We start from the raw sequence: 13252 nt of genomic DNA on the forward strand, positions 1-13252 counted from the left end.
CCTCTGTACCCCCAGTGCCCGCCCATCGCCCCCACCCCGCGTGCCCCAGGGCACTGTCCCCCCCGGGACCCCCGACACAAGACGCCCCTCTCCGTCGGCGATACTTCCTTTATTCCCCCGGGGCTGCGGGGGGAGCACCCGGCCCCCCACCGCTCCTGGTATCACCCCTGGTGCTGTGCCCGTGCCCCCGCGGCGGGTCGGGGGGCCCCAGCACCACGGGCTGGGGAGGCACTGCCTCCAGACAGGGCACAGGGTGACCTCCAGGGGCACCAGCTGGGGGTTCCCCGTCCCCCAGGCGGAAGACGACCGGGGTGTGCCCCAGGACGGGGTTCGCCTCCTGCAGCCCTGCAATCCACTTGCCCAGCGTGTGCCGGTCGCCCACCCCCGCCATGCACAGTGCAAAGACGGGGCCTTCCTCCACTGCAGGAGACACCCGGTCAAGGGGACAGGGAGGGCACCGGGGTCCCTCCTCGCCCCTGTCCCCCCACCTTACCCTCCTCCACATCGAAGTCGTCGTCGTCCCAGGGGCCGCGCTCCAGGTCCAGGTCAAGGTGCAGGGGGTAGTACAGGCTGCGCTCTGGGTCTGGGGGGTCCTCCTGGTGGGGGCAGGGCGTCCCCTCCTACCCGTACTGGGCCAGGGGTCCCCTCCTGTCTTGGGCCAGGGAGTTTCCTCCCTCCCTCCCCTCCTCTCCTGGGCCATGGGGGTCCCATCCCCTCCTGTCCTGCGCCAGGGGAAACCCTCTGTGGCCATGGGTAGCCCACCCCACCCCCTCCAGCGTCATGGGGGCCCCCTCCCCTTTCATCTCGTCCCAAGCAATAGGAGATTTTGTCCAGTCCCCTCCCATCCCCTCCCGAGCCCCAGGGTCCATCGGGCTCACCCGCAGGTGGGGGGGCAGGGGGTCCCCCCGCAGCACGTAGTAGCTCAGGCGGGTGCTGCGCAGCCAGAGGGGGAACGGCCCCTCCACGAAGACAGGCCGTGCCGGACCGTGCCGGGCCAGCAGCACCTGCTGGTCTGGACTCTGGGCACCTGCGGGTGGAGGAGGAGCTGGGGACCCCGTGCCGGCACTGGGTACCCCATACCCCCACACAAGAGACCACAGCAGTGGGGACACCACACCCAACACCAAGGGGCTCCCTCTACATCAGGCTCCCCCGAATGCCTGGGTCCCTCGCACATGTCAAGGTCCCCAACCCCACACACTGGGTCCCCCCGCATGCTGGCATTCCCCCAAACACAGGGGTCCCCGCCGCAGACACCTGCCCCCCTCCCCAAGATGCCCACATGGCTCCCCTGACACCCAGGTCGCTCTGGGTCCTCCAGCGCTCACCGACGATGTAGGGCTGGATGGAGCCCTCGTCATCCCCCTCATCCGGCACTGGCCGCTGTGAGAGGGAGACAGTTGTCACCAGCCGCCGCTTAACGACCCAGGGACATTGAGGCCTCGCTGGGGCACTGGGACCCCAAGGGGGGGTCCTGCTGGCCACATCTGTCCGGCCACAGTGACAGATGGGCCCCCTCTGCCTCCCCATCCTCATGTCTCCTGCCCCAGCTCTGCACCCCCATGTCCCACCCAGCTGACAGTGAGGCGGGTTCCCTGTCCCCTTCCTCCCATCCCCATCCCACCTGACAGTAACATTGGTCCCCTGCCCCCCTGTCCGCCCACCCCCATGTCCCCACATCGCCCCGTGTCCCCATCCCCACATCCCCTGGTGCGTCTCCCATCCCCATGTCTGTCCCCATGTCCCACCTGATAGACAGTGATGCGGGCGTCGGGATCGTTGGCGATACGGCGCAGGCCCAGGTGGGCGGTGGCCAGGCCGGAGGGGGGCAGGCTGGGGGGCAGGGGGTGGGGGTCCACATGGCGCAGCCTTGGCAGCCAGTACAGCATCCGCTGACACTTGCGCACAGGGCGGCTGCGGGGCCCGAAGACCCCCAGGAGCAGAAACCGTGTCTCCGCGTCCGGTATCACGCCTGCGCAGGGACCCGGGTGTCCGGGTGGGCATGAGGACCCAGGCACCCAGGCCCCTCCCCAAGGCATCAGGTGCCTCCTCCCCAGGGGACCCAGGCACCCAGGCCCCCTCCCCAAGGAATCAGGCACCCCCTCCCCCTGCCTGCACCCACCATATCGCTCCATCTGCTCCAGGATCTGGAGGCCGCATTCCTGCTGTCGGGGGAAGGGGGCCAGCAGGCGCTGGAAGGGCCCGCGGGGCACCCAGACCCCCCGGGGCAGCAGGCGCAGCAGGCGGTGGTAGGCCTCCCGGTCCCGCGCCACCCCCAGCACCGGCATCGCCGCCAGCGCCGCCGCCACCAGCTCCAGCCGCCCCACGCGCCGCCCCGGTGCCTGCTCCAGCGCCGCCAGCGCTGCTGCGAAGGCTGCAGGGCCCCGGCCCTCGCCCTGCGCCCCACGGGGGGTTCTGCGCCACGCCGGGGCCCCTGAGGCCTTCTGCGAGGCGTCCCCCGAGGCCTGCCCTGCCGGGTCCCCCTCCGGACGGCCATGCTGGCACATGCTCCGAGCAACCTGGCAGGGAGAAAGGGGTCAAGGCTGGGGAGGGCCGGGGGGGCCGGGGCTCCCCGTGCTGCCTCCTGGCCGAGGCACCCCCCCCGTGTCCCCCCATCATCTCCCATTGTGTCCCCTCCATCTCCCATTGTGTCCCCCCCATCTCCCATTGTGTCCACTGTCCCACCCCCTTCCCCCGGCCCCCCCCCATCCCCAAGCCCCCCCTGTCCCCCCATCTCCTGCTGCCTCCTCCCAGCCCCCCCCCCCCCCCGCACCTGCGGGGCTCCCCAGCCCCCCCAGAGCCCCCGGGGCAGCACGCGGGCCCAGGGCAGCCTCATGGCGCCGCGGGCTCAGCGCGGGGTCGGGGCGGGCGGGACAGAGGTCAGAAGTCACGGCCGGACACCGGGACCCCCCCCCGTGGTCGCGCCGCCGGGCGCCGCCATGTGCCGCCGACCCGCCGGCCAGCGTTTCCGGGTCGCGAGGCGGGGCCTGCGGCAGAGCCAATCCCCGTGCGCCCCTCGCCTGGGGGCGGGGCCCGGGAGGTGGTTAGCAGCGGGGGGCGGGGCTCGAAGGGGTTCCCCATGACGTCAGAGCGGGCCCCACGGATGAGTTCAGAGCCAGGGTTACACGATGATGTCAGAGCCGGGCACAGCGGTGGCCCTAGGCACAGCTGGGTGCAGTCAGAGCCTGGGGCTCGCGGTGATGTCACACGGGGCAGGGTGACGTCAGAGCTGCAACGGCTGCTATAAATGGAAACGGCAGCTCCTGCCGGGGTGGGAGGGACGGGTGGCCCCGGACGCCTGCGTCCCCCGCATCGACCCAGAGCTGCCCCTTCCGAGGGCGTGGGACAGAGACCACCCCCCCCCCGAGCCGGGTCCCCGCGGGGCAGTGGGGCCAGGACGCCTGGGTCCCCCGGCCGCAGTCCCGGCGGGGGTGGGGGGGGCGCATTCCCCGTCCGTGATGAACCGTCCCTCCCCCGGGGCCGGCGGAGTCCGATCCGCTGACGGCACCGGGAGGACCGAGGCGTCCGGACCGCCCCGCCCCCCCCCCCACCGCTCCCCCCGGGACTGGGGGGACCCAGGCGGGAGGGGGGGAGAGAGGGACGGACAGGGGGACAGGAGTAGGGACAGAGGGACAAGAGGGTCGGGCGTTGGGGGTAGGGGGATGGAGGGATGGACAGAGGGACCGGAGGGACCGATGGACGGGGAGGTGGCGGGGGAAGGGCGGGGGATGGGGGAGGATGGAGGATGGGGAAGGGATGAAGGGGGGGAGGGGGGCTGGGGGGGGCGGCCCGGGGCTCCCCCGCCCCCCCGGGATCCCCCCCGCTAAATGTGGAAAAAATGACGCCACCACCCGCCCCGCGGTGTCGTCAGCGTAGCGGGTGGCGCGGATTGGCTGGCGGCGGCCCCGGTCCGGGGGGGCTCCGCGCCCTCCGCCGACTTTTAAAAGTGGCGGCGGCGCCGGGTCGGGGCCGGGACGAGCGAGCCGGGAGGAACCGACCCGACCCGACGGCACCGACCCCACCCGACCCGACCCGACCCGACCCGACCCAGGCCGAGCCGAGCCGAGCCGAGCCGAACCAAGCCGGACCGGACCGAGCCGAACCGGGACAGACCCGGATCGCGGACAACCGACCCGACCCGACCCACCGGGACCCTCCCGCACCGAGCCCATGTCCAACGCGCACTTCAACCGCGGGCCGGCCTACGGGCTGTCGGCCGAGGTGAAGAATAAGGTGGGCGGAACCGAACCGAACCGAACCGGGCCGACCTCACCCGGGCGGGGGGGGGGGGGGGGGAGGGGGGGGCCAGGATCAGGCCGGAGCGGAGCCGGGGAGGGGGGCAGGACCCGGCCGGAGCGGAGCGGGCAGGGGGCGGGGGCAGGACCTGGCGCTGTCCCTGGTGCTGCCCCGGGCGGGGGAGACCCGGGCGCCCGGGTCCCCTCTGAGGGCGGGGAGGCGATGGACGCCCGGGTCCCCGCCGTGGCCGGGGGCGAGGGGGCGGCACTCGGCACCCTGCGTGTCGTCCCCCCCCGGCCGTGCCTCAGTTTCCCCCTGCAGACGCCCCGCGGGATGGGGGGGGGGGGGGCGGGCGCCCCGTCGCTCCGGCCGCCGCCGCCTGCGGGGAGCGGCGCGGGAAGCGTTAACCCGGGGGGCCCTGGGTGGCCCGGGGGGGGGCCCCGCCGCCCCCGGCCCCGCCGCGCGCCCTTATAAGGCGTCGGAGCGCGGCGGGCGGGCGGCCGCGGCCCGGGGCTATATATGGGCAAAGGTTCGGCGGGCCCGGACGCCTGGGTCCTCCCGGGGGGGGGCGGGGCAGGTGGGGGGCCCGGACGCCTGGGTCCTCCCTGCTTTGCGGGGATAGGTGTCCCCGCCCTCCCTTATCCCCTTCCCAGCACCGAGGGGGACCCAGGCATCCGCAGATCTTCTGCTCCCCCCCCCCCCCCCCCCCTCCACGGCAGCGGGGGCCGGAGCGGGAGGGGGGCCGGGGGGCTGAGCTCAGCTCGTATGTCACCCCCGGCCTGACACCACCCCCCCCATGTCCCCCTGCGTCTCCCCTGCCCCCTGCTCAGACCCCCATCCCCTCCTGTGTCCTCCCATCTGACAGCGTCGTCCCGACAGCATCCACCATGTCCCCCGACAGCGTCCCTGTGTCCTCCACGCCCCCACATCCCGCTGGCGGTGTCCCCCATGTCCCCACATCCCGCTGACGGTGTCCCCCATGTCCCCACATCCCGCTGACGGTGTCCCCCGTCCCCAGCTGGCGCAGAAGTACGACCCGCAGCGGGAGCGGGAGCTGCGTGCCTGGATCGAGGCGACCACCGGCCGCCGCATCGGGGACAGCTTCATGGACGGCCTCAAGGATGGTGTCATCCTCTGCGAGTATGACCCCTGACCTCTGACCAGAACCCTGGCCCTAACCCTGGCCCTGGCTCAGGGACTGGGCTGTCCTTCGGGAACATGGCCCACCCCTGACCCCGGCTCAAGTCTGGGGTCATCCTCCAGGAACCCAGCCCAATCTTGCTTGACCCCATCCCTTGCCCCCCACTGACCTCACCTGGGCTGACCCTGACCAGTGAGGGCTGATGGCTGCTCCAACACTGACCTTGACCCCTGCCCTGACCCTGGCCCCGGCCCCCTCCCCCCCAGGCTCATCAACAAACTGCAGCCCGGCTCCGTGCAGAAGGTGAACGAACCCATCCAGAACTGGCACAAGGTGAGGGGACCCCGAATGGGGGGGTCGGGGCTTGGGGGACTGCAGGGGGCCAGGGTCCCGGGAGCGGGACAGGGGGTCCAGGCTCCAAGCTGACCTATGCACAGCTGGAGAACATCGGGAACTTCCTGCGGGCCATCACGCGCTACGGGGTGAAGCCCCACGACATCTTCGAGGCCAACGACCTCTTCGAGAACACCAACCACACGCAGGTCCAGTCCACCCTCATCGCTCTCGCCAGCCAGGTGACCCTCTGGGGTGGGATGGGGTGCGGGGTCCTTGGGAGGTGGGTGGGGGGGCCCTGGGGGCTCCTACTTCCCCTGGAAGGACACCAACCACACATCAGTCCTCCCCCATTGCCCTCAGCCACTGGGTGATGGGGCCAAACGGGGCAAAGCTGAGGAATCAGGGGAGCCCTGTGGGGGTATTTGAGGTCCCAGGGGGCCCAAGCGGGGTGGGGCCTGGGGGGGTTTTGGGGCAGTCCCAGGGGAACTGGGGACAAATATGGGTCTGGGGGGTCTGGTGGGGCAAGGGCCTGTGCGCACCCCGAGCCCCAGGGTCTCACACAGGCCAAGACGAAGGGGAACAACGTGGGTTTGGGGGTGAAGTACGCGGAGAAGCAGCAGCGGCGCTTCCACCCCGAGAAGCTGCGTGAGGGCAGGAACATCATCGGCCTCCAGGTGAGACAGGGACACACAGGGCAGTGTGCGGGAACATGGGGGAGCACAGGGGGGGGCCAGGGTGCATGGGGGACGTCAGGACACATGGGGTGCCCAGAGGTCCCTGGGGGGTCTCTTAGGGCTGGTCAGTGCCATTGGGGACACCACCCCTGTCTCTGTTCCTGCCCATGATCCCCTCTCCCCCATCCCCAGATGGGCACCAACAAGTTCGCCAGCCAGCAGGGCATGACAGCATACGGGACACGGCGGCACCTCTATGACCCCAAGCTGGGGACGGACCAGCCCCTGGACCAGGCCACCATCAGCCTCCAGATGGGCACCAACAAGGGTGCCAGCCAGGTGGGGACAGGGCAGGGGGAATACAGACACTGCCATCCCCAGGGGCATCAAGGATGCCAGCCAGGGGGGCGGGGGGGAACGCAGACACTGCCATCCCTGCGAGCACTCCACTGTGTTGGGCCAGCCAGCCAGGTATGGGGACACAGGGACACTGATGTCCCCGGGGGACCTCAGCGTCCTGGGTCTGCCAGGTAAAAGGACTTGGGGACATGCCACTGGAGGGAGGGGGTCAGGGAGACACCATGGGCAGTGGGGGGGAAGATGGGGGGGTCCCCAGGGCCCCCAACATCCTGAGATGTGGTCCCCTGATGAGGATGAAGGACCCTCTGGGGAGGACAAGGGACCCTCTCTGCTCCCCTAGAGGACAGGTAGACCCCCCACAGGTCCATGGGGAAGCTGAGGGACCCTTGGGGCAGGCCAAGGGACCACCCCCCCCCAGTCCCGATAGGGAGGCCAGGGACCCCTGGGGAGGCCAAGGCCGCTGCCCCCAGCGCTGCCCTTGCCCAGGCGGGGATGACGGCACCAGGGACAAAGCGGCAGATCTTTGAGCCGGCACTGGGCATGGAGCACTGCGACACACTGACCATCGGGCTGCAGATGGGCAGCAACAAGGGCGCCTCGCAGCAGGGCATGACAGTGTACGGGCTGCCGCGGCAGGTCTACGACCCCAAGTATTGCGGCGGCCCCGAGCTGCTGGGCGAGGATGGCCTCGACGGCCTCTACAACTCCCAGTAGCCGCTGGCCCACGGCTGCTTGCACCGCACTGCCCTGCTCTGCGCAGGGCTGCACCGCACCGGCCTCACCGCGCCCCCGGCCCTGCGGGGCCGGCTTGGCCGGGGGGCTCGGCCCGGGGGGGCTCGGCCAGGGGGCCCGGCCCCGCCGTCACTCCCCCCCCGCCACCGAGGCACAATAAAACCCACATGCAAACCTGCCGCCTATGTGGGCACCAGCATGGGGGACAAGGAGGCACAATGGCAAGACAGGGGACAACGAGACATGGGGGGAACTACAGGGGACAGCGAGGCACAGGGCTGGGGGGACACGAGGTGGGGTGGGACAGAATGAGCTGGCGGGGGGGCAACGAGGCATGGAGATGGGACAAGGATGTGGGGACACCGAGGCACACGGGGGGACATTGAAGGGGAACAGGGACAGAGGGATACCAAGACACAGAGTGGGCATGGGGGGGGAGGACAGGGAGACACATGGTGGCACAGAGGGGATGCTTCGGCGGCCAGACAGTGCAAGGGTGCTGTAAGGGGGACGGGGGTGGCCCTGGACACCCAGGTTCCCCGCATCAGGGCAGCACTGAGCCTGGGGTGACCCCCACAGAGCCCCTGAAATGCCCGGCCCTGGCCCCTCCTACCCACGCAGGCACCTGTGACAATAAAGTCAACCCTAACGAGGTCTCTGGGAGGTAACGGAGTCCCTGGGTTTAGGAGCTGGTGGGTGAGGGGTGACAATTTGTCCCAGTGTAGCTGTGAAACCAGAAGAGATTCGTTAGCACTGCTGAGCCTCACTAGGGCTTTGGCACCACCTGGCCCCTGTGGGCCCAATCATCCACACAGGGCCATCCCCAAGTGTCCCTGCACGTCCCCACGCATCCCTGTGCCCCCCACAGTGGCACCGCCAGTGACAAGGACACGGAGCCCCAGCCCAGCCCCACAAGGGTGTTTATTCAAGGGCGGCTCTGCCAAAACGCATCGCCTCTGCGCCCGGCCCCTGTCCCCGCATCCCTGCAGCCCCGCTCCTGTGCAGTCCCTACAGCTTGCTGGTGAGAGGCAATTAAATGCCTGGGATGGGGACAAGTCCCAGAGGGGCCAGGCGAGCCCCCTCCCTCCCTCAGACCCGCCCCAAGAGCAGAAGTCCCATCCCTGGGGGAGGACACATCCCGGGTCCCCATGTGAGCTGGAGCCCCGTGCCCAGGGACAGAAAGGTAGAAAACGTAAAGAAAACACCACAAAGGGGTGGCAGGGACGTGACCCCTCTCCCTCAGGTCTCGGGGTAGGGATGTGATCTCCCGCCCCAGGGGTCTGGGGTTGTGCTGTGGGCAGGGGCTGCCCCAGCCACTACTGGTTGGCAGCTTCGCAGGCATCGATCCAGTCGCTGTAGACGTCCACTGGCTCCGACAGGTCTCAGGGGGATGTTAAGGCACCAACAGGGAAGTGGAGGGGGGATCCAGGGAGGGTTGGGGGGGATGGGGTTCCCGGTAAGGATACATGTGATGGGCGTCTGGAACTCCTCCAGGCAGACGGTGCAGGAGATCACCCCCGTGTTGCGGGCACGGTCCCTGGGGGCAGCAGAGGACAGGCTGCTACAGGCAGCCCCTGGCCGTGCCCCCTCCAGGGCTGTGGCCCCCTCCCAGCCGTGGCACTCCCCCCCCAGGCCGTGGCCCCCAGCCGCGTCCCCTCCTGGGCCGTTCGCCCCTACTCACATCTTGACGTCACAGGACTTCTCGTGGTTGCAGAAGGGGCAGGTGAACTGCGTCTCCAGCGTCCCCGTCACCTTCTTCTTGGGCGGCGGCTTCCGCTTGGACTTACGACGCCCCATGGCTGCGGGAACCGCGACGGACCCGGTCACGGGCCGGGGGCCGAGTGGACGCAGCCCCTCCCGGGACCCGGCGTCCAGGAGCCACCGCGGGCGCGGCCCCGACCTGCAATGGGCCACGACGGGGGCGAGCTCGACGGCCCGGCCCCCGCACCCCCCAGCCGTACCCCCCCCGGCCTCCCCAGCCCGGCCTCCCCACCCCCTGGCCGTACCCCCCCCCGGCCTCCCCAGCCCGGCCCTCGCAGCACCCCCCGGCCCCCCCCCCCCCGGGACCCCCAGCCCGGCCCCCGCACCCCCCGGCCGTACCCCCCGCCCCACCTGCCGCCCCGTCCCGCTCCGCTCCCGCCGAGTTTCCCCCAGCGACGGGCACTTCCGCCGCGGCGACACGGAAGCGGCCCCGGCCCCGCCCCCGCCCGGCGCCGCTTCCGCCCGCCCTGCGCCCATTGGGCGAAGGACGCTCGGCCCCAGCCAACCGGCAGTTGCCGCTGCCACCACGTGGCCCGGAGTTGCCCCGCCCCCCCCCCGCGATCGGAGGCGAAACGCGGCTGTTTTGGGGCGATCGGTCGCAGCGGCTCCGGGGCAGCGGCTCCGTCCAAAGCCCTTTATTGGGGGCGCACTGGGGACCCGTGGAGGTCGGGGCTAGGGGCTCCTACAGGGCCTCGGGAGTCCCCGAGGTCAGCTGTCACGGGGGTCCTGCCCTGTGTCCCCAGGTCAGGGGTCACGAGGGGTCCGGCCCCGTGCCCCCACGGGGTCCCCCAGCATCAAGGGGGCCGGGGGCTGCTGGCTGCCCCCGCGGGGTCCCACACGGCCTGGGGACACAAGGGTCCGTGATGGGCGCCCCCCCATGCCGGGGGCCGGGGGTGCCACCAGGTGCCGCCCTGCATCCCCCGCTGTCTCGGGTCCTGGGGTCCTCCAGGGTCCTGGCACTGCGGGGGTCAGGCGCCGGGGGTCTCGGGGGTCACAGGTCGCGGGGGGGCAAGGCCACACGGTAGAGGACGCGGCCGGTGGCTTCCAGGTAGGTGACGGTGGCCGCATGGGCGTCCAGGCGCAGGTGGGCAAAGCCACCGGGGGACGCGGGCGCCCCGAAGAAGAAGCGGAGGGAGCCGGGGGGCACGGCCCCACTGTGGTGCTGGGACTCTTCCACGAAGTTGCCGGCGCCGCTCACCACATAGCCAACCCCCCCTTCCTCCAGGAACTGGGGGGTAAAGATGGCGGGGGGGGGGGGTGTCAGGGGTCTGGACACCTGGGTCCCCACCCAGATGCCTGGGTCCCTCCCCCAGACACCAGGACCCTGCCCACCCCCCACACCCCCAGGGACTGGGGGGCACAGGGGTGGGGGTGGGGCATCTGGGCCCTGCCCCCAGATGCTGGGGCCCCACCCACCTCCTGCTCCAGGAACTGGGGGGCGGGGGGGGTCAAGGGGGCAGTGACATGTTGGGGGTCAGAGGGGGGTCCCTGGACACAGGGGTCCAGTGGGGAGTCTAGGGGTCCTCTCGATGCCAGGCTCCCATGGCGGGGGGGGAGGGGTGTCTGGAGGGTTCCTCGGACGCCATGATCCCATTGCAGGGGGCCCCAGACACCAGGGTCCTGTGTCAGGTTTTGGGGGGTCCTTGGACACCGAGGTCCCATGGGGGGAAGTCTGGGGGTCCCCCCAGAGGCCAGGGTCCCCGGGCTCACCTGCAGGTTGTGGTCGTGGCCGCAGAGGTAGGCAGTGACGCGGTAGCGCCGCAGCAGCGGCCGCAGCAGCCGCACCAGGCAGGCAGTGGGGCCATGCTCGGCCACTGACCACACCGGGTAGTGGCCAGCCACCAGCACGTAGCGGTCGTGGCGTGCAGCAGCCAGGCGTCCCCGCAGCCAGGCCAGCTGTGCTGCCGCCGCCCCCGCATCCTGGGGGCCCCTTGGGGGCACCCCCCACCCCAAAGTCATCCCCACCACCGCAGAGCAGCACCGTGTCCAGCATCAGCAGCCGGGCCGAGGCGTTGGTGCCCGGCAGGGAGAGGCGCAGGCTGTAGTAGTAGTGCGGGAAGTGCCTGTGGGACACAGGGGGCTTGGGGACACTTGGGGACATCCCAGGGGTACTTGGGGACACATGGCAGGTGGCCATGCCAGGGAACAAGCAGCAACTGCACAGGGGTCCTGGCTGTGCTGGGGGGTCCCTACCATCGGGGGGAGTGGTGCCCATATGCCAGCTGCGCAGTGACGTTCCCAGCATGGTCGTGGTTCCCAGCCAGCACGAACCAGGGCAGCTCCTGGAGCCCTGGGGCTGTGAACACCCGCTCGAAGGTCTCCTGCCAGGGGGACATGGGGGGCACAGGGAGGACAGGGGGAGCAGGGAACAGAGAGAGACATGGGGACACGGGATGGGGACATGTAGGGACAGTGGGAGCTGAGCACAGTCCACCCAGCCAGGCTCCCCACAACCCCCCTGGGGACATTTGGGTTCCACTCATAGAGGTACTGGGGTCACCCCTGAGATTTTGCCCCCCCCCCCCGAGACTGGGAGTGCCCCATACAGATTTTGGGATCCCCCCACCGCAGGCCCCCCCCGAGATGCCCTCCTGCTCCCCCTCACATTTTGGGGTGCCCCCACCCCAGAGACATGGAGCCATACCTGGAAGCGGGGGTCCCACTCATCCCGTACCCCCTCATAGTAGAAGTTGTCCCCAAGGGCGAGGACAAAGTCGGCGCCGAGGTCGGTGGCTGCACGTCCCATGGCTGCCGCTGTGGCCACCTCACGAGGGGTGGCGAAAGGGGGGTCGGGGACCCCCCCCCAGTCACCCACCGCCAGGAACTGCACCGCCCCCTCAGGGCCCCCCCCCGGCCACCACCGTCACTGTCATCCACAGCAGCGCCAGCATCTGCAGACAGCGACTGTGGGACCCAGGCGTCTGGGGGGTCCCAGGGGTCCCGGCCCCCACCCATCCGACCCAGGTGTCCAGGGGATCCCAGGGGTCCCAGCCCCCACCCATGGGACCCAGGCATCTGGGGGATACCGGCCCCCACCCGTGGGTCCCAGGCACCCAGGGGGGGTCCAGGGTGTCCCAGTCCCCACCCCTGAGACCCAGGCATCTGGGGGGTCCCAGGGGTCCCGGCCCGCACCCATGGGTCCCAGGCATCCGGGGGGGTCCCAGCCCCCACCCATGGGTCTCAGGCGTTCAGGGGGGTCCCGGGGGGGGGCCAGTCCCCACCCATGAGACCCAGGTGTCTGGGGGGTCCCCAGCACTGCCACCAGCCCCAGTGGACCCAGGCACCCAGTGCAGCCCAGCCCCCCCCAGTACGGAAAGGGCACCCAGGCCTCTGGGCCGCCCTCCCCTCCGTGGGTTGCCGGGGCAGGACCCCGCGGGGCCGGGGGCCACTCACCCTCGTGACCCCTCGCGTCTTCCCTCGCGTGTCCCCTCCGGCGCTTTATGGGTCCAAAAGGGGAAGTGGGGTCGCGCCGCCCGGTGCACCCCCCCCCCGGCCCCGTCGTCACCTGACGCCTCGCGGTGACATGGGTCCGCCGCGGGGGGGGCCGGGCCGCGGGGCACTGGGAGCACTGGGTACACTGGGGGGCCCGAGGGGGCTCAGCCCCGGCCTCCGCCGGAAATCCCCGAAATGCCCCAAATCCGCTCAACCCGCGGCCACGTCATGCCTAATGCGGGACCCCAGCGCCCGGGAGTGCCCCCCCCCACCGGGGACACAGATGTCCGAGTGTCGTCCTCGTATCCCCCCCCCCCCCCCCGCCTCGGGACCCAGGCGTCCGGGAGCGTCGTCCCCCCCCCCCCGCCGCGTTTTCCAATCAGGCCACGTGCAGCGGGGGAAGGGAGGGGGGGCAGCCGAACGCCTGGGTCCCTTACTGGGTGGAGCGGGGAGGGAAGCCCCCACCCCAAGCTCTGGCCTTCGGCCCTGGGGCCGGGTCGACCCGGGGGGGACCCGAACTCGGGGGGACCCAGGCGTCCGGCCCGGCCCAGTCCCACCAGTCTGCCCAGTTCCGCAGCTC

At 71.2% G+C, this 13252-nt stretch overlaps 4 protein-coding genes across 5 annotated transcripts; 1 reads left to right on the forward strand and 3 right to left on the reverse strand.

Moving 5' to 3' along the window:
• Nucleotides 1–94: 94 nt before the first annotated feature.
• ECSIT (ECSIT signaling integrator) lies at nt 95–3599 on the reverse strand. The gene is made up of 7 exons (XM_030006381.2): nt 2774–3599; nt 2123–2519; nt 1749–1972; nt 1329–1383; nt 879–1027; nt 494–596; nt 95–420 (listed from the first exon to the last, which is right to left on the reverse strand). Exons 1-7 carry the CDS (start codon nt 2834–2836, stop codon nt 110–112), a joined length of 1302 nt encoding a protein of 433 aa, XP_029862241.1. The 5' UTR covers nt 2837–3599; the 3' UTR covers nt 95–109.
• Nucleotides 3600–3744: 145 nt separating this feature from the next.
• Nucleotides 3745–7653, forward strand: CNN1 (calponin 1). Its single transcript, XM_030006388.2, has 7 exons — nt 3745–4233; nt 5255–5376; nt 5644–5710; nt 5815–5952; nt 6277–6387; nt 6580–6726; nt 7234–7653. The coding sequence occupies exons 1-7, from the start codon at nt 4171–4173 to the stop codon at nt 7459–7461; spliced, it is 876 nt and encodes a 291-aa protein (XP_029862248.1). The 5' UTR covers nt 3745–4170; the 3' UTR covers nt 7462–7653.
• Nucleotides 7654–8382: 729 nt separating this feature from the next.
• ELOF1 (elongation factor 1 homolog) lies at nt 8383–9717 on the reverse strand. Of its 2 annotated transcripts, none has more exons than XM_030006390.2 (4): nt 9592–9717; nt 9161–9278; nt 8946–9016; nt 8383–8860 (listed from the first exon to the last, which is right to left on the reverse strand). In XM_030006390.2, the coding sequence occupies exons 2-4, from the start codon at nt 9274–9276 to the stop codon at nt 8796–8798; spliced, it is 252 nt and encodes an 83-aa protein (XP_029862250.1). In that variant the 5' UTR covers nt 9277–9278; nt 9592–9717; the 3' UTR covers nt 8383–8795. The 2 variants fall into 2 exon arrangements, with proteins under 2 accessions (XP_029862250.1, XP_029862249.1); XM_030006389.2 differs by having other exon boundaries at nt 9161–9379; nt 9592–9678.
• A 143-nt stretch (nt 9718–9860) lies between these two features.
• Nucleotides 9861–12103, reverse strand: ACP5 (acid phosphatase 5, tartrate resistant; the record flags this gene model as incomplete). Its single annotated transcript, XM_030006370.2, is given in 5 exon segments — nt 9861–10468; nt 10951–11160; nt 11162–11303; nt 11434–11561; nt 11885–12103. Coding segments are annotated over 5 exon segments (936 nt in total), but the record flags the coding sequence as incomplete, so codon positions are not given.
• Between the last annotated feature and the right edge of the window lie 1149 nt (nt 12104–13252).

The sequence above is a fragment of the Aquila chrysaetos genome, unplaced genomic scaffold (genome assembly GCF_900496995.4).
Source record: "Aquila chrysaetos chrysaetos unplaced genomic scaffold, bAquChr1.4, whole genome shotgun sequence".
Taxonomy (NCBI): Eukaryota; Metazoa; Chordata; class Aves; order Accipitriformes; family Accipitridae; genus Aquila; species Aquila chrysaetos.